General features: G+C 36.7%; 5 protein-coding genes across 5 annotated transcripts; 1 reads left to right on the plus strand and 4 right to left on the minus strand.

Annotated features, from left to right (window-relative positions):
- Nucleotides 1-3,434: 3,434 nt before the first annotated feature.
- CSR1 (chlorsulfuron/imidazolinone resistant 1) lies at nucleotides 3,435-5,787 on the minus strand. The gene has a single exon (XM_059585450.2). The coding sequence runs from the start codon at nucleotides 5,670-5,672 to the stop codon at nucleotides 3,687-3,689; it is 1,986 nt and encodes a 661-aa protein (XP_059441433.2). The 5' UTR covers nucleotides 5,673-5,787; the 3' UTR covers nucleotides 3,435-3,686.
- A 2,395-nt stretch (nucleotides 5,788-8,182) lies between these two features.
- LOC148587134 (protein transport protein Sec61 subunit gamma) lies at nucleotides 8,183-10,478 on the minus strand. Its single transcript, XM_088514269.1, has 3 exons — nucleotides 10,305-10,478; nucleotides 10,072-10,187; nucleotides 8,183-8,430 (listed from the first exon to the last, which is right to left on the minus strand). Exons 1-2 carry the CDS (start codon nucleotides 10,396-10,398, stop codon nucleotides 10,072-10,074), a joined length of 210 nt encoding a protein of 69 aa, XP_088370395.1. The 5' UTR covers nucleotides 10,399-10,478; the 3' UTR covers nucleotides 8,183-8,430.
- Nucleotides 10,479-11,493: 1,015 nt separating this feature from the next.
- XTH11 (xyloglucan endotransglucosylase/hydrolase 11) lies at nucleotides 11,494-13,047 on the plus strand. Its single transcript, XM_059584939.1, has 4 exons — nucleotides 11,494-11,677; nucleotides 11,784-11,884; nucleotides 12,022-12,152; nucleotides 12,543-13,047. The coding sequence occupies exons 1-4, from the start codon at nucleotides 11,494-11,496 to the stop codon at nucleotides 12,928-12,930; spliced, it is 804 nt and encodes a 267-aa protein (XP_059440922.1). The 3' UTR covers nucleotides 12,931-13,047.
- A 65-nt stretch (nucleotides 13,048-13,112) lies between these two features.
- NF-YC1 (nuclear factor Y, subunit C1) lies at nucleotides 13,113-16,957 on the minus strand. Its single transcript, XM_059588927.1, has 2 exons — nucleotides 16,120-16,957; nucleotides 13,113-13,354 (listed from the first exon to the last, which is right to left on the minus strand). The coding sequence occupies exons 1-2, from the start codon at nucleotides 16,791-16,793 to the stop codon at nucleotides 13,351-13,353; spliced, it is 678 nt and encodes a 225-aa protein (XP_059444910.1). The 5' UTR covers nucleotides 16,794-16,957; the 3' UTR covers nucleotides 13,113-13,350.
- A 4,258-nt stretch (nucleotides 16,958-21,215) lies between these two features.
- Nucleotides 21,216-25,474, minus strand: LOC132175020 (uncharacterized). Its single transcript, XM_059586814.2, has 2 exons — nucleotides 25,330-25,474; nucleotides 21,216-24,406 (listed from the first exon to the last, which is right to left on the minus strand). Exon 2 carries the CDS (start codon nucleotides 24,227-24,229, stop codon nucleotides 21,725-21,727), a length of 2,505 nt encoding a protein of 834 aa, XP_059442797.2. The 5' UTR covers nucleotides 24,230-24,406; nucleotides 25,330-25,474; the 3' UTR covers nucleotides 21,216-21,724.
- Between the last annotated feature and the right edge of the window lie 234 nt (nucleotides 25,475-25,708).

Below are 25,708 nucleotides of genomic sequence, written 5' to 3' on the forward strand. Positions count from 1 at the left end.
ATTTAAACAATTTAATGAATTACAAATAAAACCCATATGTTTTAATTGTCTTACTAAAAGGCTAACATTTAAAATGCCACGTGTCGCAATTCTAGGTACTTTATAATATGACTGGTTGAGGATACGTGTCACAATTCTACACATTCTCTAAGCTAAAACTTGGCTTATATATATATATATATATATATATATATATATATATATATATATGAGTTTTAATTGTCTCATATTGAGATATAAACATAAAGCAATAGAATATGAAAATAAAATTAGATAAACATAGAAAAAGAGAGAATTTGAAAACCTTTTGTTTTCTTCATTTAGACAATTCAATGCATTACAAATAAAACGCCTATGTTTTAATTGTCTCACTAAAATGCTAACATCTAAAACGCCATGTGTCACAATTCTAAGTACTTTCTAATAGAACTGGTTGAGGACATGTGTCGCAATTGTACACACTCTATAAGCCAAAACTTGGCTATATATATATATGATGAATATATGATTAGATTATATTAGATATTACATTAGATTAGATTAGATGTCATGCATAACTATGAGAAATATATGCTTTAAACTAACATGTGAGAAACACATTTCTTTTTAATAAAATTTCTTCTAATTTTGTTATTGCTAATTAAAAAAACATGTGTTTCTCAAATGCAAAGGGTCACGTGACATTTTTATAAACCAGCTTGAAAGAAATTCCCGCAACATGATTTAGAGAAAAACTTTCAGTAAAATGATTAATACGGTGGCCCATGGGCTAGTCGGTGTGGAAGAGGATAGACTTTTCATCAAAACTAAGTTAGAAAAAATTACATGTGATCCAGGTGATTCATGCATTATTAAAAAAATACATTTGAAAAGGACCCTCTAAAGATTAATTTGTCCAACCCAATCAAAAAATTTTAATAGCCCAAGACGTAAGCAATTCAGACTGACCATGCAGGCTAAGATTTAGTCAAATTCAACTCAACAGAACATGTCTGACTAAGGCTTCTCAATCTGAGACTCCCCTTTGAACCAGCGCAGTATATACTTGGAGCCAGATAAATAAACGAAAAGGTCAAATTCGAACAGAGCTGGGCAAAGCCGAAAAGGCTCAAAGTGTTGACCAAGCTCAAGTGAAGCCCAGCTAATCTAACTTAGGGCACAATAATCAGGCTTTGGACTATAATGGAGGGCCTAAAAGAACTTCTCCAAACATCTCCATACAGCAACTGGGGATGCCAGCCATTCAAGGCCGACATATATAATTTTCTAAGATGGGCTAAGAATCCCCAATTCCCCAAACTATAAATGGAATTTCATTAGAGTTGACTAATCCATTCATCAAACCAAATTCTAGGCTTTCTCCCATGAGCCCAAGAAGGACATAAACTTAACAAAGCCATTGTTAAAAAAGAAAAAAGAAAAAGGAAGAACAAACCGACTTGTGTCCTTGCTGGTAATCTGTGAATCTGTGATGTAAAGCTGGGGGTAGAAAAGCTGCTTGGTTCCTACCCATTTTGAATCCAATATTTGGGGTAAGATTTCAGAGTTGGCCTTGTCTCAGAAGCTGCACCCGCGCGCTGCTTGTTCAACGGTATGGCTGGATTTGCAGACTTAAGGGCATATCCGAATAAGTGAGGCCGAATTTCTGAAGCTTGTAATTAGAATGAGAGCATTCACTGATTGTAATTACATCCATTATATATATAATTGTCCTTTTTTTATTTAATTTTTAATTTTAATTACAGTATTTTTTTTTAAGGGAAACTTCACTTAGAGCATTCCCAACAGACTCCCTTAAGGGAGTCTGTTCCCTAAATTTAGGGAATATGTCCAAAAAATCGCAAAAAATATTTCACAACAGACTCCCTAAATGAACCTTAAACATTATGATTGCTACAGTGGAACCCAATGTTTTGGGTTCCACTTTTGCAATCCTTATGATTATTAAAATAATTTTTTTTTTTTAAAAAAAAAATTCTCTCATCTCTCCTCTCATATATATAATATAATTAAAAAAACAAATATTTTAATGATATAAGAAATGATTAAGGAAAGCTATTGGGGTGTATTTTGACATAGAAAAGCAAAAAGTAATTTGGATCTTAAATGTAGGGAAAATGACGAGGAAGCTGCTGAGAATGCTCTCCATGAACTTACGCACCTCTTGCAAACACCCCTCAAATATTCAAAATCTATTACTTTGGTATATTGAACTTTGATTTCCTTCAACTTTCCCCATTCTGTTAGGATTTTCTGTTAAATCCTAACGGATGGAGTATGAAATTACTAAAATAACCTTACTCGTTTTACTCATTTTTCCGTTTAATTTAACCGTAATATTTAACGGTAGAGGGTATTTGGAATGAAACGAAAGTTCGATACACTAAAGTGATAGATTTTGAATATTTGAGATGTGTTTGCAAAAGGCCCATAAGTTCATGGAGATAAGTGAAATTTCCTATTTTTTTAAAGCACGTTGTATTTTTGTTATTCCTTTTTAATTATTTCATTTGAATATCATTTTTCAAAAAAATCTTTATTCGTTATTAAGATAAGAGAATTTTAGAGATTAAAAAATTGCTAAACCAGATACAACTCATTTTATTTTTCAATTAGCCAAAATAACATTTGGCTAGTGGAATGAGAGTGTTGTAACAAACGGTTGGGTTGGGTTAATTTATAGAATTTTCGAATCTTAGGATTCCTCCATTTTATTGCAATCAAGGAATGGACATTCAGATGCAATGAGTATCTGAATTTTCTCAACTGCTTTTTGTTGGAAATGTGAATCTCTTTGTAAAGGGATGGGTATCCATATTTCTCTTACCTTGGGAAATTTTTTTTTTTTTCTCTAAATAAAAAAATAAAAATAAAAAGATTTTAATCTTGAAAATGTCCTTTAGTTTCATTTAAGGCACGCTCTCGCAAGTCTTTGTCTCCACATAAACAATATCTGTGAATACATTAATAATTGAAAATTGTAATTCAAATGTATTTAACTCATTTATTCCAAGTTTTATAATATATATATATATATATATATAGTGGTAATATGCGAGCCACTCATTTATTCCAAGTTTTAGACAATTCCTATCTAATTTTGGCCACACAAAAATATTTCCACCCTTGGTAATATGCGAGCCACTACAATCATCATCATCATCCTCCTGCGGATTTCGCTTTCTGCGGGATCGGGTTATTCCATAAAAACTATTTTATTCCACATATATATATACATTGTTTCACTTCCCACTGCTATGGCTTGAACAGGAAGATCAAACTTCTAACATATCCATGCACCACCATCGAAAACCAGAACAAAATTGTTACCTTAAATTCGTGGGTTTCTTTTCTTTTTTCTTTTGTTTTCTCTTTGTCAAAACAAAAACATTAACCACCAACAAAAACACACCATCAAAACAATTTTGCAAAAGTTAACAAACAAAGGCCATACATTTCGTGGGAAAACTGGAAACCTTGTTTAGATTCATAATATAGAAGTAACAAGAGTGCAGTATCACATAGCAGCAAAAGAACAAATAATTTATAAAGTAACAGCTACAAATTGTCCGAACAAAAGACAACACAGCTCCTAACTCAACAACAAATAAACTTGCCACAACTTCAAGGTGTGCCTGAGCTAACACAAAACATACATACACAGCAGAAAAAGCAGATAGATGAAATCAGTAGGAAGATCTCCCATCACCCTCAGTGATTATATCTTTGAATGCCCCACCACTTGGAATCATAGGAAGAACATGTTCTTGATGCGGTACAATCACATCCAGCAAGTAGGGCCCAGGAGTGTCCAGCATCTTCTGCATTGCCGCCCTGAGATCTTCCTTCTTTGTGACACGGGCTGCAGGTATATTACATGCTTCTGCGAACTTCAACATGTTGGGAAAAATTTCAGACTCCCTAGACGGGTCTCCAAGATAAGTGTGAGCCCTGTTAGCCTTGTAGAACCGGTCCTCCCACTGCATCACCATGCCCAAATGCTGATTATTCAGTATCATTATCTTAACAGGAAGCTTCTCCGCCCGAAGAGTTGCCAACTCTTGGACGTTCATGATGAAACTTCCATCACCATCAATATCCACAACGACCGCATCGGGCTTTGCAACAGTGGCTCCCATGGCAGCAGGCAATCCAAAACCCATCGCCCCTAATCCCCCCGACGTCAACCACTGTCGAGGCCTCTTGTACTTGTAAAACTGAGCAGCCCACATTTGATGCTGCCCAACACCAGTGCTTATGATCGCATTCCCATCGGTCAATTCATCAAGAAGCTGAATCGCATATTGGGGAGGAATAGCATCTTCAAATGTCTTAAAAGTCAACGGATGCTTCACTTTCTGCTCCTTCAACTCTTCCCTCCATTCCGAAAAATCAAGCTTAAGCTTACTTCCTTTCCCCTCCAATATCCTATTCATCCCCTCCAATGCCAACTTCACATCTGCACACACCGACACATGGGGTTGCTTATTCTTCCCAATCTCCGCCGAGTCGATATCGATGTGAACGATCTTAGCTCGGCTCGCAAACGCCTCAAGCTTTCCCGTCACACGGTCGTCGAACCGAACACCAAACGCAAGCAACAAATCACTCTTATCCACGGCGTAATTGGCATAGACAGTGCCGTGCATCCCAAGCATCTGGAGCGACAACTCGTCCGTCAAGGGAAATGCGCCCAGACCCATTAGAGTACTCGCCACCGGGATCCCGGTCAGCTCGACAAACCGCCTCAACTCTTCGCTCGAATTCAAACACCCACCACCAACATACAACACGGGTTTCTTCGACTCTGACACTAACCTAACAATCTGCTCCAAATGCACCTCGCTCGGCGCTTTTGGCAACCTAGCATTGTACCCGGGTAATCTAATGGGTTGGTTCCAATCGGGAACCACCAGTTGCTGCTGTATATCTTTGGGTATATCGATCAGAACCGGGCCGGGTCGGCCCGATTGGGCTAAATAGAAAGCTTCATTCACGATTCTAGGAATGTCTTCCACATCGAGAACGAGATAATTGTGCTTGGTGATAGAGCGTGTTACCTCCACGATCGGGGTCTCCTGGAATGCGTCGGTTCCGATCATGCGGCGGGGCACCTGGCCGGTGATGGCGACCAGCGGGATGCTGTCAAGCATGGCGTCGGCGAGGCCGCTGACGAGATTGGTGGCGCCGGGGCCCGAGGTGGCGATGCAGACGCCGGGGAGCCCAGAAGCACGCGCGTAACCCTCGGCAGCAAAAACCCCGCCTTGTTCGTGGCGGGGGAGGACGTTGCGAATGACGGAAGAGCGCGTGAGGGCCTGGTGGATCTCCATAGACGCGCCTCCCGGATAGGCAAAGACGGAGGTCACGCCCTGGCGCTCCAGGGCCTCCACGAGGACGTCAGATCCCTTTCGCGGTTGGTCGGCAGCAAATCGGGAAATGAAAGCTTCCGGAGCAGCGGGCGTTTTCTGAATTTCGGTGGTGATTGCTTTGGTAGAATTTGAGATACGGAGGGCGGAGGAGCGGCGGAGAGAGGGGTGGCTTTGGGGAATGCAGTAGAAGGGAACGGTAAACCGGGAAATGAGGGATTTGGAAGAGAGAGGAGACGAGGGTTTGGAGAAGGCGGTGGCGGTAGTTGTTGTGGCGGTGGCAGTGGCGGCGGCAGCGGCTGCCATTGTGGAAAACTGAGGGGCGGCTATGTGGAAACGTGGTGTGGCTAGCAGAGGAAATGAAATGGTGGCCACGGAAAAAAGGGTTTCTAATATATATCAAGAGGTGCAGTGTGATTCCTAGAAATGCTAGATACTCCACTACTGGTCATTCATTTATGTGTGGGTAAAATGGGAAATGGCACTCAAAGAGAAATGTTTCCCTACCATAACAAGAGAAATGTTTTCCTAATCTTTTCTGATTTTTTAGTGGTATTTTTGTCCATTTACTGTTTTTTTATTGAATCTCAAGGACCGGAGAAATTGTAATAAGAGATTTTAAGAGTGGCAGCCCGAATAGGAGCTCCCCCAACCTTGGATGGAATTCTTAAAACTACGTTCTCAATATTTATCACGTCTAAAGCATCTTAATATTTCATTTATTCGGTTTCAATATATATATATTTGAATATTTCAGTGATTCATTATTTTTTAGTATATTTGTTAGGTTGTCATCTCAATCTTAGTGTAATTCTAAAATGGGGTAAATTATCATCTCCATACACTTTGAATAATTTATTATATTTCTTAATTTACATAAGAATCGTTTAATTTTTTTTGAAGGAAAATCATTTTTATCTCATTAATAGAGGAATTAAGAGCATTAAAACTCTTACAATCATAGATCATAACATTCTGAAAAATTCTAGCCGAAGCTAAAAGATCAAAATTGTAACTAAAAGATTACACATCAAAGACGCCAAACATCCGCTAACCTATAACTAATCTTCAGTTGGAATAACAGATCTGCGCTAGGCAGACGCAAACTAATGTATAGGTAGCTCTTATTTCTCGACCCTGGGATCAAAAGGGCCCCATGCCGACACACATCCTCCTGAATCCGAAAGCCAAGATATCGTTCACATCCACAACCCTAGGGGTCTAGACCAAAATAACAAGCGAGTAGATCAAGAGAGAGGACATAGTCTTATTACAAGCAGCAAGAAAAACAAGAAAAATACAGGGAAAATCAAAACAATACAACTAAAAATTTAAAAATAAGAGCACACTAGGCGGATGACAGCAGTCGGAAGAAAAGCCGATCGCGTGCTTGCCGAAAACCGATGTGTAGATGACGTTGGAAGCACATTGCGGTGGGGACGCGTGAAAAGACCCAGCAGAAGATAGTAAACGGCAAAGCTGGCGCGGAGGAGATCGGAGGCGCACTCAAAGAATTGGGGGGGAAGTTTAGTGAATCCCCCATGAGCGGCACCCACAAAGTGTGCCAAAACAAATACCAAGCAAGAAAAAATAAACAAGCAAACAAAGAACAACAACAGGGAAAAGAAAGCAAAATCCAAAAACAAACACAAAAAAGAAAAGAAACACAGATCGGGAAAAGAGGGGGGGAAGGAAAATGGGGAAGGGAGGGGGAACAGATCAAGGAAAGAGAGGGGGAAAGAGAGGAGGGGGGGGGGGGGGGGGGGGAGAGTGGGAGGGGGAGAAACCTCTCCCCCTCAGCTGTGTGGCACTTCCTTAAGCTCTGCTAGGGTTTTGGAATTTTTCTAATCCTATAAGAATCGTTTAATTGAAAATGATTGATGTTATTTAGACAATTCAATCTTAAAGACACCTTATAGAATCTATAGGATTGTGACTTACATTTTCAAAATATATGTTTTGGGATGAGATGTTTGATGCATCCTTAAACCAAATAAAACTATTCTAACCATTTGGATTGATTTAACTCTTCGAATATAGTTTTCCTCCAAATTTAATTGAATTTTTTCAATCTAGTTTATAAAAATGGCAGTATATATGCTTTTAAATAACATGTAAGAAACACGTCTTTTTAATAAAATTTCTTCTAACTTTGTCATTGCTAATTAAAAAAACATGTATTATCAAATGTAAAGAGCCACATGACAATTTTATAGTCCAATTTGAAAGAAGTTCCTCCAACACAATTTAAAAATAAACTTAAAAAATTACTAATATGGTAGCCCATGGGCTAGTGGAAGAGGATAGACTTTTCATCAAAACTAAGAAAAAATTACTTCCACCCAATCTATTAAACTAATATCTATACTTGTGATTCATGCATTATTAAAAAAATAAATTTGAAAAGCACCCTCTAAAGATTAATTTGTCCAACCCAATTTATGAGAAAAATTTGTCTGCAAAAAATTTTAATAGCCCAAAACGTAAGCAATTCAGACTGACCAGGCTAAGAATTAGTCAAATTCAGCTCAACAGAACATGTTGAGTAAGGCCTTTCTCCAATCTGAGACTTCCCTTAGAACCAGCGCAGTATATACATGGAGCCAGATCAATAAGGATTAGCAAACAAAAAGGTCAAATTCGAACAGAGCTCGGAAAAGACCAAGCTCAGCCGAAAGTCTCAAAGTGTTGACCAAGCTCAATTCGGCCAGGGCTCAAGTGAAGCCCAGCCAATCTACCTCGAGGCAGAAATGAATAATCAGGCTTTGGGCTAGTCGCCCAATTTTCATTCCAAACATTATCCGAAAGACTAACTATACCACGAGGATGCTCTGGTTTTATTTGTTCTTATGATCATTGAGTTCTTAAAGGGGGGGCAACCAATGTACTATGAAATTGAAAGAATAAAACAAAGAGTACAAATATCGTCGTTTACATAAGTATGTCATACATATCAAAAAGGAGCCCCCTACTGGAAGCTACATGCTAAACATTTCTCTTAAAACATGAATTGGCGATCGACCTGTTTGCCTTCCACCTCTACCAATTTAGTGTTTCACATTGCCTGTATTTGTATAAGAACACAACGTCAGACCTCGTATTAATTTTTGACAAAGAAAAAACAAACAAACAAACAAAGTTTACTACACTCCTAAATACCCAGAAAATCCATGCTCTACATCAAGGAGCAAGACGCAACTAAAATCCATAAACTATTATTACAAACAAGGAAAGCATCTACTCAATGATTTGTCAACAGATTACTTTTGAACATCAATATGAGCAACAATATCGACCCACATGAGCATGATATCAGAGACATTCTCAAAAATTTGAATGAGCACACGGCTATCCCAATGCAGCTTATCGAAAATATAACACTACGTACTTGAACAATTTGTCTCAAAAGTGATCAAACAATAACTTTTATTAGCAGCTGTATTGGCAAGTACATTACATGATTAAAGAATATACATCAAGTTCCACACTGTGAAATCAACAATAGAGATGAAAGTGTACGATGCTTTTAGAAAGCAGAAAACTAATTTATACGATATCATTTATCATCTTCATGAGACTAATTAATTATCCAAATAAGAAACAAATAAAAAAGTTTAGGTAAAGTATATACTATTTTGGTTATTCTCTAAGTTGGCCTTGATATTTAGATTCCAAGTTAACACTGGTGTGATACAAGGAAATGGTACCAGCAGAAACCAATATTTTGCTATTAACCTGATGTGCTCTTTTATATATTTACTATAATCAGTTGTACATTATGTTGCACCATAACAACATGTCGACCTTTCCACCTATACCAAGAAGTACTGCCAATGCCTACAAGTACCAGAATCCAAAATATTTGATTCAGAGACTAAAAGCTAAGAACCAAGCACCAAAAGACTATCCCAAAGAGATACGAAGATCATAGAGGACAGCAATTCAAATGAATGGAGAACAAGAAAATATACCAAAGAGTCCGACAACATTTACTTATAATGCAGACCGTCACAATGGGAGTTCAACATAAATTATGGCTCCATCATATAGAACAGGGCAATAAACAAAAGCCAAAACTACTACCACAATTGGTAGCATGGAATCAATTCCACAACTTCTCAAAATGCTTTTGTCTCAAATCATCACTATTATATTTAAATCTGATCAACATTTTCTATATGGCCATTCATGTCAAGTCATACATCAATTTATATATGATGAAACACAATGATTGATATTGTTGAGTAGATAAACACTTGAGAAACTCTAATTGGTCTTGATATAACATCTTCATGCACCACTTTTACCCAAAAGCTTAATCCTATTGGTTTTGTCCACTAATTTTCTATTAGCCGCTCTTTGTGATTACTACCTGATATATCCAATAGATGATCCTAAAAACTGATCTGAATCATCCAAATAAATAATTAATTTGATCAAAGAATTTCATGCAGCTACTACTGATCAGTCCGTCGACATCTTATAGGGCAATTGCAATAAACGAGACGAACAGTTAATTCACATAAATGTCATCTTCTAATTAACAAAGTAAATCGAAGTTAGTTGATCCATTTCATATCCGACAAGATTGTCTAATATAATTCAATAAAAAGAAAAACAGAAAAAACAAGTGCATGTCGATCTGACAAACATCAATACAAAATCAAACCAAAAAAAAAAACGATTATAGAATCCGAAGCATTACCTATGCAGACCCAACGATGATATTGTTGATCGGAATGAAGATCAGCTTCACGAAGAAGCCGACGAATCCCATCACCACGAAACCAATCGCCGTACGGAATGCCACCTTCGTGAATTCTACACCAACAAAAAGTTAAACCATAATTTCACAATCCAATCCACCCCACAGATCCAAAACATCACAAATACGTATATGCATGCATGTATATATGTATGTATGAATGGATGCGATACCTTTGCTATCAGGCTTGTGGCAGCGCTTGACGAGTCGGACGCTGTCCTTGGCGAACTCTCTGAGGGGATCGACGACTGAGTCTACGGCGTCCATTTCTCTGAGAAGAAAACCCTAGATCTGAAAATGAAAACTGCGGCTCTGAGAGAGAGGGAGAGATTTTGAAGGAGAAGACCTCTTGTGACACGTTTAGGAACTGGGCTGACTTGTATTGGTCAGAAATGGAAGGAACCCTTTTGACGAGAATGCCCTTCAAGAACTGGTTCTTGGACAATCATGTCCCTTTCATTCAAAACGACACGCAATGTATGGAGACGTGTCATTGAGGAAGCTTTGTAGAATTCCCATGTTAAGTTTATAATATTTGATCCTATATTATTAATCATTTTATTATTAATATAAGAGTGAACTCATTAAGATTCAAAAGATATGAGAACTCAGAGGATGGCATAAATTACATATTAATCGACAACCTTTGAAAATAGTGCAGGTCGTCTGCAATTAATTAAACAATTGCAAAAGCAACAAGAGATTCATCTTTTCTATCAAATTTGCACAGTAAAAGTTAACATCATGATACATAATAAAACCTCAATAAAATTTTTAGAATGTCTTGTTACACACTCCAATTATATATAGACATGGATATTGCATTGGGTTGGTGTGATCAACTCTACAGGTTCGACTGGAATGGCAAACCATCTCTAAGAGGTTGGGAACTTGTAAATTTTTGTGTGGTATTGAAGTGATAGTGTTACAGGAGAATTATAAAAGAGTTGTAAGACTTAATTAAAAAATAAAATAAAAAATAAAAGCAAGGAAGTTGTAATCTTTCCCATTTATTACTGAAATCATGTTGTTTTCATGGTCAGCATTCAATGTTGAATATTGTTGGTATGCAACGTGATAAATATATTGGCACGCTATTCAAATAAATTATTTAACTATTAAATCTTAACCATGAAATGACTCCTCGAAATTGAGAGGATCCTTTTCGTTTTCTTAACGTAATAGTTAATTTCATCTTAATATTTATTCAATCGAGACATTTAATTACGCATTAGGTGAGTGTGCACTTATGGTGCATGTATGTTCCTCTAGAGACATACGTAGATATATACCTATAAATACGTATTGTTCACATGTATTCTTCATTGATTTCGAAAGTCCAACGCAATTATTGGTAATACCATGAAGCTCTCAACAGATCTTTGTCTTTTGAGCCTCTTTGTGTTTCTCATTTTCACATCCACAAATGCTGGGGAACTCGATAACACAAGTTTTTATCATGATTACTATGTTACTTGGGGACAGGATCACCTCTTACTACTAAACCAAGAAACTGAAATTCAGCTTTCTCTCGACCAAAATTCAGGTAGTATTTCTTATTTTATAAATCGGGTTGAACCTTGAAATTATGTTTAGTCCTTTGTGTATGTAGGAGCGAGATGCAATCTAATGTCTTTCTTGTATGCGTGAAGGGGCTGGATTTGAGTCCAAGCTGCATTATGGATCCGGATCCTTTCATATGAGGATAAAACTACCTGATAAGAACTCCATTGGAGTTGTTACTGCTTTCTATGTAAGGTTTTATCTTCTATGTAAAAACTCAACTGGTTATCTTCTGTTAGTGGCTTTTCCTCCCTGGATCGGATGGCATCATTTTGCTAGTGAATGAAAAACAAGGATGGAAACTAACATGCATGGTGCTTATTGCAGCTATATTCACGTTCAACAGATCGTGATGAGCTCGACTTTGAGTTCTTGGGTAGTAATGGACCACCTTATACATTACAGACCAATGTGTATGTCAATGGCCAAGGAGGTCGAGAACAACGGATTCAACTTTGGTTTGATCCCACAAAAGACTTCCATTCTTACACAATTCTTTGGAATCAACATCAAACAGTGTGTGTATTTCTCTCTCTCTCATTAGGGATGTTAATTTGTGTTTATGTGTTAGATTCGGATTGTGTTGAAGAATCGGTATAAATACTATATATAGGTCAACCAAAATATGATTCATTTAATTAAATGGGTCAAACTCCTAAACCATGACCCGCTAATTTCATATCAAGCTCGTGTCAAAACTTATTAGCTCTAAAAGTCATGTGTTGTATTCCGGTCGTGTTGAAACATGAATATAAGATTATATATGTTAACTGTAATCTGACCCATTTAATTAAATGAGTCAGCCTACTTGATACCCTCTTATTAAGAATAATGTATTGGTTTTTCAGGTTCTATGTGGATGACATACCAATCAGAGTGTTTAAGAACAACACAAAAATTGGAGTGGGTTACCCATCCCAGCCAATGCAGGTAGAAGGAAGCCTATGGAATGGAGAGGGCTGGGCATCTAATGGAAGAAAAACTGATTGGAGTCAAGCGCCCTTTAAAGCCTACTTTCAGAGATTCAACGTTGATGGCTGCGTGCTACAAACAGTCGACACTATGCAATGTTATTCTTCAACCTTCTGGTGGAACAGTGAGAAACTTCAGACTCTGGACGTGCAGGAGCAAAGAGACTATGAACGTGTGAGGAAGCAGTACATGAATTATGATTATTGTTCTGATAGGTCAAGGTACCCTCAAACACCACCGGAATGCCAAAGTAACCAACATTAGATTATATCTTATCACATCTTTCTTCTGTTTCTCTCCACATTTTGATCTTCTTTGGGCATTTAGGAGGAAATATGTCCAATCTATCTCATGTTAAAATGCTTTCAGTGCAAAATATTTTGTCTCTCTTGTTTGTTTGCAATCCTGAAAATGGACATTCATTCAAATCAGTAACACAAGGATCCTAAATTTCAAGACTGCACAGTAAATATTAATAAGTCATAGCAGCAGTTGTTTAACTGCACTGGATCTCAAGTTAAAAGTTAAAAAGTTTTTACAAGTTCTAATGGCGTCCCATAAAAAAAATATGAGCTGGCAAGTGCTCTTTTAATTCAGAAGCAATCAAAAATTCCAGGTAGCATCAGCTAAGCTCGACATGTTTCCATTGCGCCACACAGCAAATCGTCTTCGAATAAGTTACTTTTAACTGCCGAGAACAATAAGAAAGAAAAGTTGGTATTAGAAAGCTATTTTTTTATTTTTGAATAAATCATGCTCTAACTTAGGCAAACCATATACTCTTTTCACTTTGGCAATAAACAAGACTAGGAAAAAAATATACAAGGATTACAAAAGATATTCATCAGATTTTTTCAAATGCCATCAAGTAAAACCATTCACAATAATAATACCTAGTCAGCAATGTGAATTTCTTACTAAAGAAAGTATAAGGGAATATAACAAAGCATGCTTCTGGCAGAAAGGAAAAGGGAGACCAGAAAAGCATGTTAAATTTAGCATGAAGTCCCAAAACAACAATATTCATATGAAATTAACTGCACACTTTTTGGGTTGGAGAACTTGAACAATGATGGAAAAGAGTGACTGCAGTCTTTTTTTTGAATAAAAGGTAAAGGAAACAGGTTTTTTTTAATTAATGAACTCCACCAACATCAGCAATGAAACACAAGAACAACATATGAGACTTTTCCTCCTCACATTGAGAGAAATCTCTCTCAGTTAACCACCCAACTAAGCAAGCCTTAACTTTTCTCCACTTCTAGATGGAAAACTATAAGTTCGAAAATGCCTGGGTAGCACATTAGATACCACTACAAATATTCTTTCTCTCACCCTAATGTAAGGCTTACATATGGCACAAGGACAGGAGGACATTCTCTCTTTCTGAACCTAACAGTTTTTTTATTATTATTATTAATAACAAATTATTCATATAGTCGTTTTACCATAAAAGCTGTCCACCATAACAAGAAACAGATGTTCATTCTTTTTAATACAAGGAAATTCTTTCTTACTGAAGACATCAAGAACTGCAAGTTGATTACTTTCTAAACTATAACTATCACAGCATTTTTTCAAAATAAATAGTCAATTTTTAAAGGGGATGCAACCCATGTACACAGCAAATATACAATATCTGCCTCACAAGATTTCATTGTAAATTGATAAAGAATTGATGCAGATTTTGTGTATTTCCATTTCTTGCCAAGAATAACTCATCTCACTTATGTCAAAGGTATTTTAATATAATTATGTTCTGCTATGATGTGATAAAAAAAATTAAACATTAATGGAAGCCACTGTAATGTAGTCAAATTTGAACCAAGAAATATTTCAAAGTGACTCTTAAAAAAATCAGTTAATTTTTACTAAGAAACTTTAAGCAATCCAGCAACTTTTTTCCTAATCCAATTATGCTGAGTTATATAAAAAGGTTTATAATAATCGGAGCTCCACTGCAATATAAGAAACCTTTAGCAATCTCTATTCTACTCCAGCTATGAAACCATGACATCAATTAGAAGAACAAGACCTCTAGAACCACAAAGAAATCTAATTTGGCTTTCCAAATTTTACTGCAAGGTTATCTCGATATGTACAATCTTGAGTCACATACTTATACACCCCACCCCTATGGAAAAAAAGTTGTGAAAAAGTTCTCTCGCTGATGATGAAGGTTGCATAAGACCATATAAGTCAAACTCATTTCTCAAATTAAGAATTCTCTCAAATAAAAGCTTATAAACAGTCTCTACTAGGCTTATGGTCATAAGGCAACCAAGGCCTACGTCTGTAAATTCTATAACTATAAATTTTTCATTGTCCATTATTTCCATCTTTTAGAAATGAAACTGAGTATTGAAGCATTAATTCTTTCATGGGTAAGAGTCGACAACAAACCACCAAAAGACAACTACATTACAAAGTGATCGTGTGCCAAAGTCAACATCAAATATGTCAACAAAATCATCTTCTTAAGGAAGGCCCTGTCATATCCATCATGTAGTACTTCGAGTAATGCTAGAAGTTACTCTTGTGTCGCTCTCATGTCCCTTCAAGAATGATGTGGCTCTTAAAATCATCATTGGACTTGTGATTGATCATTATTAAATTTTGATCAAATTATGATTTTAAAAGCCACCTCATTTTTAGAAGGATACAAGAATAACACAAGAGGAACTTCTAGAATTACTCATTGTACTTCCCCTTATTCTATCGTCATCCTCCAATACTTTCCATATTTACATCCACTCAAGTTTCAAATAACCAATTTTGAACACCCTAATCAGATAAATTTTTTATTTTTATTTTTTATAAGTAAATGAAACACCCTAATTAGGTTATAAACACTCTTAGAACCTAATTAAATGCTCGCAAAGCAATAAAGTAGTAGCAATATCCAATTGCATCAATCCAACTATTGGCTCTGTTTTAAAGATGTAAATAAAATGCGAAAGGCGCCCTAAGTACACGAAGGTACACAAGAAATATAAGTGTTATTTTCCCAAGTATTGAGAGAAGAAAATCTAAAGCAAAACTCACCAACAGGAAATAACACTAGTATAAGCAAGAACAAAAGAAACGGACGCTTCAATCCAAACTTCTTCATAAACAAAAAAACAAAAAAAAGTGAAAAGGAAAGCATATCACAAAAGAAGAAAGAGAAAATTCATACCTAAAAAGCTATAATTTATATCGCAAACTCACAACACCATTAACAACCTAGAAACAAAATAGCTATTCAGTGACCGACATACTGCTACATATGTGGGAGGCCAACGTTCGGAATACTAGCCCACCATCAACAACCAACAAGAAGCGCCATTTAACTAAGAACAGGCAGTCAAAATAGGAAAAAAACCAAAAAAAAAACACACTATTCACTCAAATCATAACTAAAAACCCACAAACATAATATTTAAGAGAGAGAGCAAAACGAACCCAACATACCTCTGGCCGTCAAGATTGCCCTGCCCAGCGCTCCCCCCGCTCCCATACGACCCGTCGTCGGCGGCGTGCCCCTGCCACACCGACTGCCACGCGTTCGACGGCGGCTGCCCGTACACCCCAGAGGGGTCCACCGCCGCAGGCCGGCCGATCATCATCCCGCCGTGGGGCCCACCCGCCGGTTGGCCCATCGGCGGGTAGTAGTAGGGGACTCCACTGGCGGTGGCCCCCACGATGCCTCCGAGCCCGGCGGCCTCGTCCTTGATCTCGTCCCTGGGCACGATGTCCACCAAGAAATCGAAAATATCTGTCCTCGTGATCGCCGCTGCGATGTCATTTTTCTGGAGGGTGCGGCGCTTGTTTTCCTCGGCGTGGAGCCAGGAGCGGATAGTGAGCTCTAGGATGAAGAGCTCGCAGGCCTTAGCGAAGAGGATGGGGGCCTCGGCGGAGATCATGCGCACGTCCTCGTCCGCCTTCATGATCTTCTTGATGCGCGCAAGGGGGAGCTGGTGGTTCTTGAAGTCGTTAACCTGCTCGATCTCCTGGCGCTGGTAGGTCCAGAACATCTGGAGCTGTTGCTGTTGCTGCTGGAGGAGGTGGTGGAATGGAGCTGGAGGAGGAGGGGTGGGCTGGGGAGGGTACGAGGCGGACTGGGTGGCCTGGTTGTTGTTCTCCATTGATTGGTCGGGGGATTTGTGGGTGTGATCGAAAGGTGCTCGATGATGGGTCTGTGAGAAATGGTGCCAAATGGGGGCTCTGAGGTGAGTCTGTGTGCGCGTGGTTTTTTGGGGATGATGGGTGGGTGCGATTTGAGGGATTTGAGCGGTGTGAGGGGAATGTGGGGTGGAGATTTTGAGATGGGATAAGGCACAGCTTATTTTATCGTGACTCCGAGTTTGACTTTTTTATTTATTTATTTAATCTTAACATATATAATTCTTTTTGAAGTCCTGTTTCTGTTTTCTGTTTTCTGTTTCCTTTTTTTTTTTTTTTATTTAAAAATCATTTCCTGTGTAATTCATGCATGCATTAGGATTATATTGGTACAAATATAAGGGTAAAACAATTACTTTGACCAGCCTCGTTTGATAATAGTTTTTAAAACATTTTTTGTTTTTAAAATTAAAAATACATTTTCTTCAAATTACTAACAATAAAAACAAAATTTCAAGTATAGTCCTCATTAAAAAATTACTTTTTCACATTTATATTATATTAAAACACTCTTTTTTTTTCTTTTCTTTTTTTTAAGTAATTCTAGAGACTACCTTTTTTATCCTCTCAAAAATGAATTTGGGATAAATCACTACCTTGGACGGATATCGATTTTTAATAACCACAACCACAATTGCCTAGGCGGTTAGCAGTTATTCAAATCAATAACTGACGATTTTATAACCGCTTTTTTTATATGTGCTTTTGAGCTTTTTAAGTATTTTAGACCATCATTAGGCCTATTTTTTGGGTTTATTTTAAATGTTTTTGGCCAAAGTGTTACCAAAAATATGAAAAGAACATGCTTTTTTTTGGATCAGGTAATGTTTTTGAATAAGACATAGCCCAAAACATAACATACAACATTATATTTTACATACATACATACAGTCATACATGGCTAAAACAGAGTCGTTTTGGATATTATATATATATAAGGGTAGGCGATTAGTAGTTAGTAACTATTTTTTCTACCGCTAACCAAAACCACCCTAAACAATTAACGATTTTTTATAACTGCCTACCAAATGGTTAGCATTAGTCTATTCAATATTAAGAGAAGCGCATGCTTTTGTTTAATATTACATATGTCACATCACTGAATATGAGTCTCCTTTTATAGAAATACTTGTTCCTAAAAAAGATCCTTGACAATGACTAAGTAAAAACAATTGGCCAGTTTTTGTATTTACAAAGGAAATGTTCATTTGAGAAGATCACATGACTATTGACTACCATAACCATATCATTCGTGATATTAAAGGAAACCTTTAGAGAATCTTGATACTACTAATGTAGAAATCTTTTGATAACAGACCCATTTTTAGCATAGTCTTCCAAGATTACCACCACTCACCATCATCAAAATTATACAATAATAAAAAATAAAAAAGGAAAAGGAACAAGAATATGAATATGAATAACTTTCCTGTTAACTGTCTTTTCAGACAAACCTAAAGTATCTAACATCATATCAAAAAACATAATGCTGACCCTTCTTCAATTTTCCAGTATTTAACTTTGGCACCATCATAAGTGTTAAAAACTACAGAATAGGAGGCCGGAAATAAGGCGGTGCGTTTTTAAAAAAATGCAAAATTATGTTTACAATTTTTAAATGTATAATTATATAGGAAAATGCTATATGCTCTTTTAGTGTTATTTTTATGTTTTCTTAATCTTAAGTGTATATTATTTTATAAAAATTAAGTGAAAGAAATAAGAATAATTGTCTTTTTTGTTTTTATAAAATAATATCTATCTAAGACTAGGATAACACAAGAAGAATATCAGGATAGGGGAGTACCTAGCATTCTTCAATTATATATATTTTATTAAACACTTAATTATATTTTTAAATATTGTAATTAAAAGTTTGTAAATAATATTGGAGCACTATATAGAGCCCAACACCAAATTTTGAGTGAAGGGTGGTGGGGCCGCCTCACAAACACATACAATATATATATATATATTTTTTTTGATATGTCCGCACAAAAGGGGGGAGGGGGATTCGAACTAGTGACCTCCGCTTCATTAGGCGTGGTCCTAACCAATTGAGCTACCTCTTGAGGACAACACATCCAATGTATTGGTTGCAACAAAAGGCACTTTTCACATATAATGCCATGACAATTAATGGCATAAAGCACGGACCACCTCATGTATAATTTATCACATTATGCTTATAGTTGAAACTTGAAAGCATATTTCCTTCTAAACTATAATTCACTTCTTCTTTTGGTCAGCATGTTCTTCTTCTTAAAGCATGATTCTAGTGTATGTTCTAAGATGACTCTAGATCCAATATTCGTTGATATTTTGTCCACTTTAAAATTGCACTTTGTTATAGAAAATATACTAAAATAAATTATATGTGAAAGTAGACCTAAAAAAAATAAAAGTGATTCTTTAGAATAGAGGCCACTAGGGTTCTCACTTCTCGGTGTGCATTGTCCTTTAGCTTGAAATGTTTGAGTAAAAGAAAAGAGACAAATGCATATTTGGTCTTTGTGGTGTTAGGTTTTGACAAAGGGTGAATGAAAAGAGCACGCCAGTGCAAATTTTTTTTTTTTTTTTTTTTTTTTTTGCATTAAAATATTAAAAAAAAAAACAAATTTTCAATCACGGCTCTTTGACAAATAGTAAGTTTTAGAAAGTAATTAACTACTTCATGATGCAAGAAAAAAAAAAAATACAAATTAGTAAACTTGCTAGAGGGGGTGGCCAAACCACCCCATGGCTATTGAAGGTGGTTCGGTCACCCCCTCAATTTTTTATTTTTTATTTTTGCCATTTGGGAATAGTTCGTCCACCTCCATCTATGCTCAAAGATGGTGGCTGACCCTGTACACTCATTTAGCAAATTAATTGATTCTATCAACTTTTATAACCACATTAACTAATTTGTTCATTTTTACTTATTTGAATGAGTAATTAATCACTTTTTAAAACTTCTAGAGCTATTTGTCAAAAGTTCAAAGTACAAGGACCAAAAATACATTTAACCCAAAAGAATAAGAATATCCACACTCTCTCACATACTCAGTTCAAATAAATACAAGTAATGCTATGTACTAAACTAATATTTCACAAGTATCTTAATATGTTGACGTGATAGGGTGCAATAACTCTTAGACATACCCTTGTTAAACAAAATATATCCAATGGCTACTAAATCATACCCCATCAGCATAACGAGAGACTAGTGTAGTGTATAGTATTACTCAATAGATAAATAGCCAAACACTGGAATCGGTATTTTTTTTTTCTATTCATTTAGGAACCGGCAATTGATAATGCACATTTCATTCTTACAAAAAATTTTGACCTACCAATTTACCATTCAATCTTTCTTTTTTACTCTCTTTGGGTCCAATCAAAAGCATATCTTGGATTTTCAATATTGTTCTATCAATTAATGGGCAAGGACAATGAAAACCAAGGCCAGTATGATCGAGCTATTGGAATTGTATTCTCTCCATTTTAACTTCAAGTGAAATGGAAATGTTACTTTTTAGTGTATGCGACTCATTCTTTAAAACCTATTGGATTCTTAAATTCATTTCCTTCTACAATTTTTCGTAATTTTGGCCTTTTTAGTGTATGCAACTCATTTAAAACCTATTGGATTCTTAAATTCATTTCCTTCTACCATTTTTCATAATTTTGGCCTACCAATTTACCATTCGTTTGGTCCAATCAAAAGCTTACCTTCGATTTTCAATATTGTTCTATCAATTAATTGGTAAGGACTATGAAAACTAAGGCCAATATAATCGAGCTATCGGAATAAGATTCTCTCTGCTTCAACTTCAAGTGAATCTTATGGTGAGTGTTCAATAAAACTAAAAAGAAATTGCAACCAAAAAAATGGAACATTTAATTAGGTGAGTGCTGAAAAGGAATTCGCTTGGAATCCATGCAGAGGAAAACGCCATACAAACATAATTGACTCTTTGCCACAGGCCAAAAAGAAAAAATATATCAGCTGTGGATGGAAGTAAAAGCACACACATTTACAGTATAAATAGGTGTGAAAATTACCATTAAGACATGCATTCAACTCATTCCTAAAGTATTCTTTGAAGCAAACAAAACAGGTGTGCAGTAGATTCTCAAATAATAATTACTATTATCATAATAATAACATAAAATCAAAAGAATATGATTAAAATTAAAAAGCACAGTTCTAGCGCAGCAGTATCAATCGAACTGCATAATTCAAGCAAGAAACAAAATTCGAAGGCAACTAATAAAAATTCAAAAAAGGGAAGTGACCAGTTGAGTAAACAAGAATAAGAGAAGATAATCTGGTGATGAAACTTCATTCACATTAATGACCATTAAAAAAAAAAAAAGAAGAAAAAGAGAACAGTGCAAGGCATTGTAAGGTGTATCAAAAAAATACGCAGCTCATGGTACACAAATTCCACCAGCTGCAAATAATTAGTCCTTTTGGAGGTATTAAAATTTAAAAGTAAAAAACAGCTCTTGCAGCATATAACAAGCTAGCCTTTCGGATAATGAATTATCACCTCCCAGGAATCATCTAAGTCAGGTATGCTGCCCTTCCAAGTTCCAAGCAGCCTAAAGCCTTCATATTCTGAATGAATCTTGAGGGAATCCTAAAACTTCCAACAAAATTGTTTTCCACCAATATACAGCAAATAAATATCAAAGCCGCTGAATCTGCCTCGGTATAATTACTGATCATAATTAATTGCCAAATGAGTAGAGGAAAAGAAAACTTCAAACCAAACACTAACTTGGGTTGGAATGGTGAGCCTAAGTTTTTTAATTTGCAAACTCATTTCTGCCATTTTCTTGGCAATTACTGTATGACTTCAAAACAGAAACTGTACTATATAGGTCAGTGCCATGGCTTCGACATTCACTTGGCACTTTCCAGCATTTTCCCTTCCCTCAACCGTCTCCGGTTATATACTAGTACCTTTTCTTCCATCATCTCCTTTCCCTTAATCTTCATTTCTGCCACAAATTTTCTTCCAATATCTCCTACCAGACCCTTTTCCTTGGTTGTTTTGCCATTCTCCACCCTCTCTTCTTCCTTGGGTTTTTCCATTCTCTCTAATGGATCTTCTCCCCTAGCATTTTCAGCATTATCCAGCACTTCTTCCTTCTGAGCATCTGTCACTGCATGAAGAAGTTCCAAAGGCGTAGCTGCAGGATCAATCTCCCAGCAATCTTTAGGGGCATTTTGACCCTCTTGACCTGTAAGCAAGTAAGAAGGGACCTGGTGTGAGAACCGAAACATCTCTGCTCTCGGAATTGTCCTGATTTTACCGGGGTCCTCATTACAGCGGAACACTCCCCTGAATCCAGGAACTTTAACAAGGGGAACAACAGGCACACCTCGCTCCTCATTGTAATCTTCAAGCACTTCCACCATGTCATATTTGTGTATCACTTCATCTGGGGTAAGCTCATTCCAATCAGGGGACCAGTTCCTATATAGAGCCCAAACATCTCCCTTTACAGGATATATTTGAATGGCACCTCTTATGCCCTTTGTCCACTTGACCTTATGTGAGAAAGAGTTAAGAGAGCGATTGATTTCATGCTTGCCAATCCGGAAATCCCCACTAGTCTTGTAAAAGCCAGAGCCAATCCAGTTTAGAGGGGCCAATTCATCGTTGCTTTTGGAATTAAGCCAGCTAATCCGCATTTTAAAAGGTTTCCTAGCTATCACACTATGAATCATAGCATAATAACGGGGCATCCCATCATCATCATCATAAGCAGCCCAAACCTGGTTATCACCAAATGATTTTTCTGTACGATCCTTGTCAAAGTCATGGAAATCTGGATCCGGTACACTCATTGACATTGGATCAGCACCGTCCGTATCAAAATTAACACTAGAATTGGCAGGGGAAGACTTTTTGGTGGTATTGGTTTGCACAAACTCTCTACATTGATCAGCTTTTACCCCATTTACAGCAGGTTTCTTCTCTCCTGTACCCTTCTCTCCAACTTCCTCTTGTGAAGTCTTCAACTTGTGCAAAGGCTTTGATACAGAAGCCGAGCTCCAATCATTGAGTTTCTTGCGGATCTCTTTCTTAGCCTTCTCCATCAACATGTTTCGCATTTCCAGTTGAGAAAGGTCCCTTGAAACAATAGGTCTATTGCTTCCTGCAGCCTTCATCCTCCCTGTTTCAAAACTACCCTTCTGAGATCCAGATGCACTCTCCACGTGAACTCCTTTTTCCATTGCCATTTGGTTTGCCATCTCTCTTCCTTTATTGACCATCCTATATTCATCTATGCGTCGTTGTTTCTTAGGCCTGTCTCCTTTCTGAACAGAACTAGAACCTGCATTTAAAGACCCAAAACCAGCCCCTGTTTTCTTAGTAGCGTGATTTTTCCCCTGATAAGCCTCCTCTCTCATGGCAACTGCTGCTGCATCTTCACGCCTTCTCTTCAATTGTTCAGATGTTGGCTCAAAATCACCAGTGGCTTGGGCAGCAGAGGAAGCTGACAGTGGCACACTAGCAACACGACCTGATTTAGAGAATGCACCCAGTTGAAAAGTTCTCTTAGATGAGACAGAAGCAGAAAATCCTGCTGGTCTTGCAGTTGTAGCAGAAGTTGGTATATTTCCTGAAGCATATTGGTTTTTGACCATTGTTTGTGGACAAGAATTTTGTCGCCGCATGTAAGAATTCCTTGAAGGGGAAGAACCACTGCCATTAAAGGGTATAGGTGGAGGTGATTCATAAGCCTTAAAGGGCTTATGGCAGTTGGGGCAAACAAGGGTGTAGTTGAGATAAGTTCTAAGGTACTCAAAATGCATGTTGCAAGAGTTGCACACAGTCCAAAATGTGGGTTTTAAAGGCTCAGGAGCACGAGCATGATTGGGATTAGTAGCTCCCTTCTGATTCTTTGCATTGAAATTATTACTGTTGGAGAGATTAGTAAAACCATTCTGACCAGCTGGCGCTGAAGATTTCCTATCTGGATCCTTTTCATATATATCCCTTAAATTACGCTTCTGGTCATACACAATTCTCTTGGCTTTGTCAGACAAAAAACTCCAGGCTTGAGATAGTATTTTAAAGGCCCCATCTGCACCAACAGATTTGTTTTTATCTGGATGAAGAATAAGAGCCAGTTTCCTATAATGCTTCCGGATCATGTCATCATCAGCAAAAGGTTTCACTCCAAGGACCCCATACCAATCAACTTCTCCATTTATTCTTTTCTCAGCACAAATGTACACATCAAGAGTTTGCAGAAATTGAGGAAGACCATCAAGCCCAGGATATAAGCTTTGGGCCTTCAAAGCATATCTTTTTGCCCCAGAAATGTCCATCTCCATAAACTTCTTCTCTGCAATTTCCTTAGACCTGACAGCCTCATCTTTATTACATTCCATTCTCACTGTGTTTTTTCACTCTCTGTTTCTAACCACTTATTAATTTCTTCTTTAGTTTTTTCTATATGATGATATGCCAGCGCGATATGAATTAAGAACTTAACTGCCAAGTTATATATCTAAATCTTCGTTTTTCCAACATGCATCATTAAGGAGCTACCTTCATTTGTCCAAGCCCTAAAAACCACAAGAATGAATCCAAAATAAGGAACCTATGTCAGCAAAAAAGGAAAAAAAAAATGCAAAGTTCACGCCGAACCATAAGGATATAATTAGATATAAGACAACAATGACAAACAATAAACACTAATTAATTCTTCTTCTGATCCATCAATTCCAAATATATTAACACCTCTTAAACTAAAAGCATTAAATGATCAAATGCAATACCCGCAGAATAATTTAAGAAATTCAACAAATCCAAGTACCAAACTACCAAAATAAGAAAACCAGTTTTTCAACAATACGAACTTGTGAGAAAAATACGGTAGGAGTGCAATCTGCATTGCTCATTCATATGATCATATCCAATACCTAAAAAAAACGCTGGTGTTTTTCTTTTTTCCTGACGTCAAACCAAGAGTAGGTTATAGAAACAATATCATATGGTCTGTTTGGTTAATAAGAACTCATTGGTAATAAGAAGAAAATCAAAATCTTTCAATAGGTAGCAATTGAATAGCTCTCCTAAGAATTCCAAGTTTCCCCTCACTGTTCCTTAATTCACGGAAACCAAACAGCATAATTCTCTTTCAACTAAAATCTCAGTTATTGCAAACAACAACAAAAAAAAAAAAGATCCAAATCCAAAATTTTGAAACCAGAAAAAGAACAAATACCCACTCCTCCGTTTCACTTACATTCTCGTCAAAACAAACAAAACACCACAATCCAACAGATACTGAAATCTCAAACCGCTTCTAACAATAGCAAAAGATTTCACAATCAAAGTGCCCAATTTTAGTAGCTTAACTTGAACCCTAGAGAGTCTCTATCACCAGCAACACAATCTAACAAAGAAGCAATGGGAAAAATTTATATTCCATTGATGGCACAATGAAATATTACATATTGATAGATTTTGAGACAAGGAAAATTACCTATTCAGAGATTTGAATCGCAAAGATTCCATTGATGAATTTCCTTCAACGTTTTGATTTTGCGCTCTTTAATATGCGACCCAGATCAAATATATAAAAATTCAGGCCTTTTTGTGAAAATCTTCCAAAACGTGAAAAATATAGGCAAAAAGAATGAGATATAATAAAATTCGAATATAACATGAGTTTTCCTTGTATGAAGTTCTTTTTTTTTTTTTTTTTTTTTTTGGGCACCCTTGGTAAAACCCTAACTATAGTTAATTTTTAACTCTGGTTAATAAGATGGCAACATTTACAATTTCCTAATTATGGTGAAGTGGAGAATTTCAAGGAAACTATATATATTTTTTTATTTTCTTTTCATATTTATTTCTCAAAT

Source organism: Corylus avellana, chromosome 3, assembly GCF_965113065.1.
Source record: "Corylus avellana chromosome 3, dhCorAvel1.hap1.2, whole genome shotgun sequence".
In the NCBI taxonomy this organism is placed as follows: domain Eukaryota; kingdom Viridiplantae; phylum Streptophyta; class Magnoliopsida; order Fagales; family Betulaceae; genus Corylus; species Corylus avellana.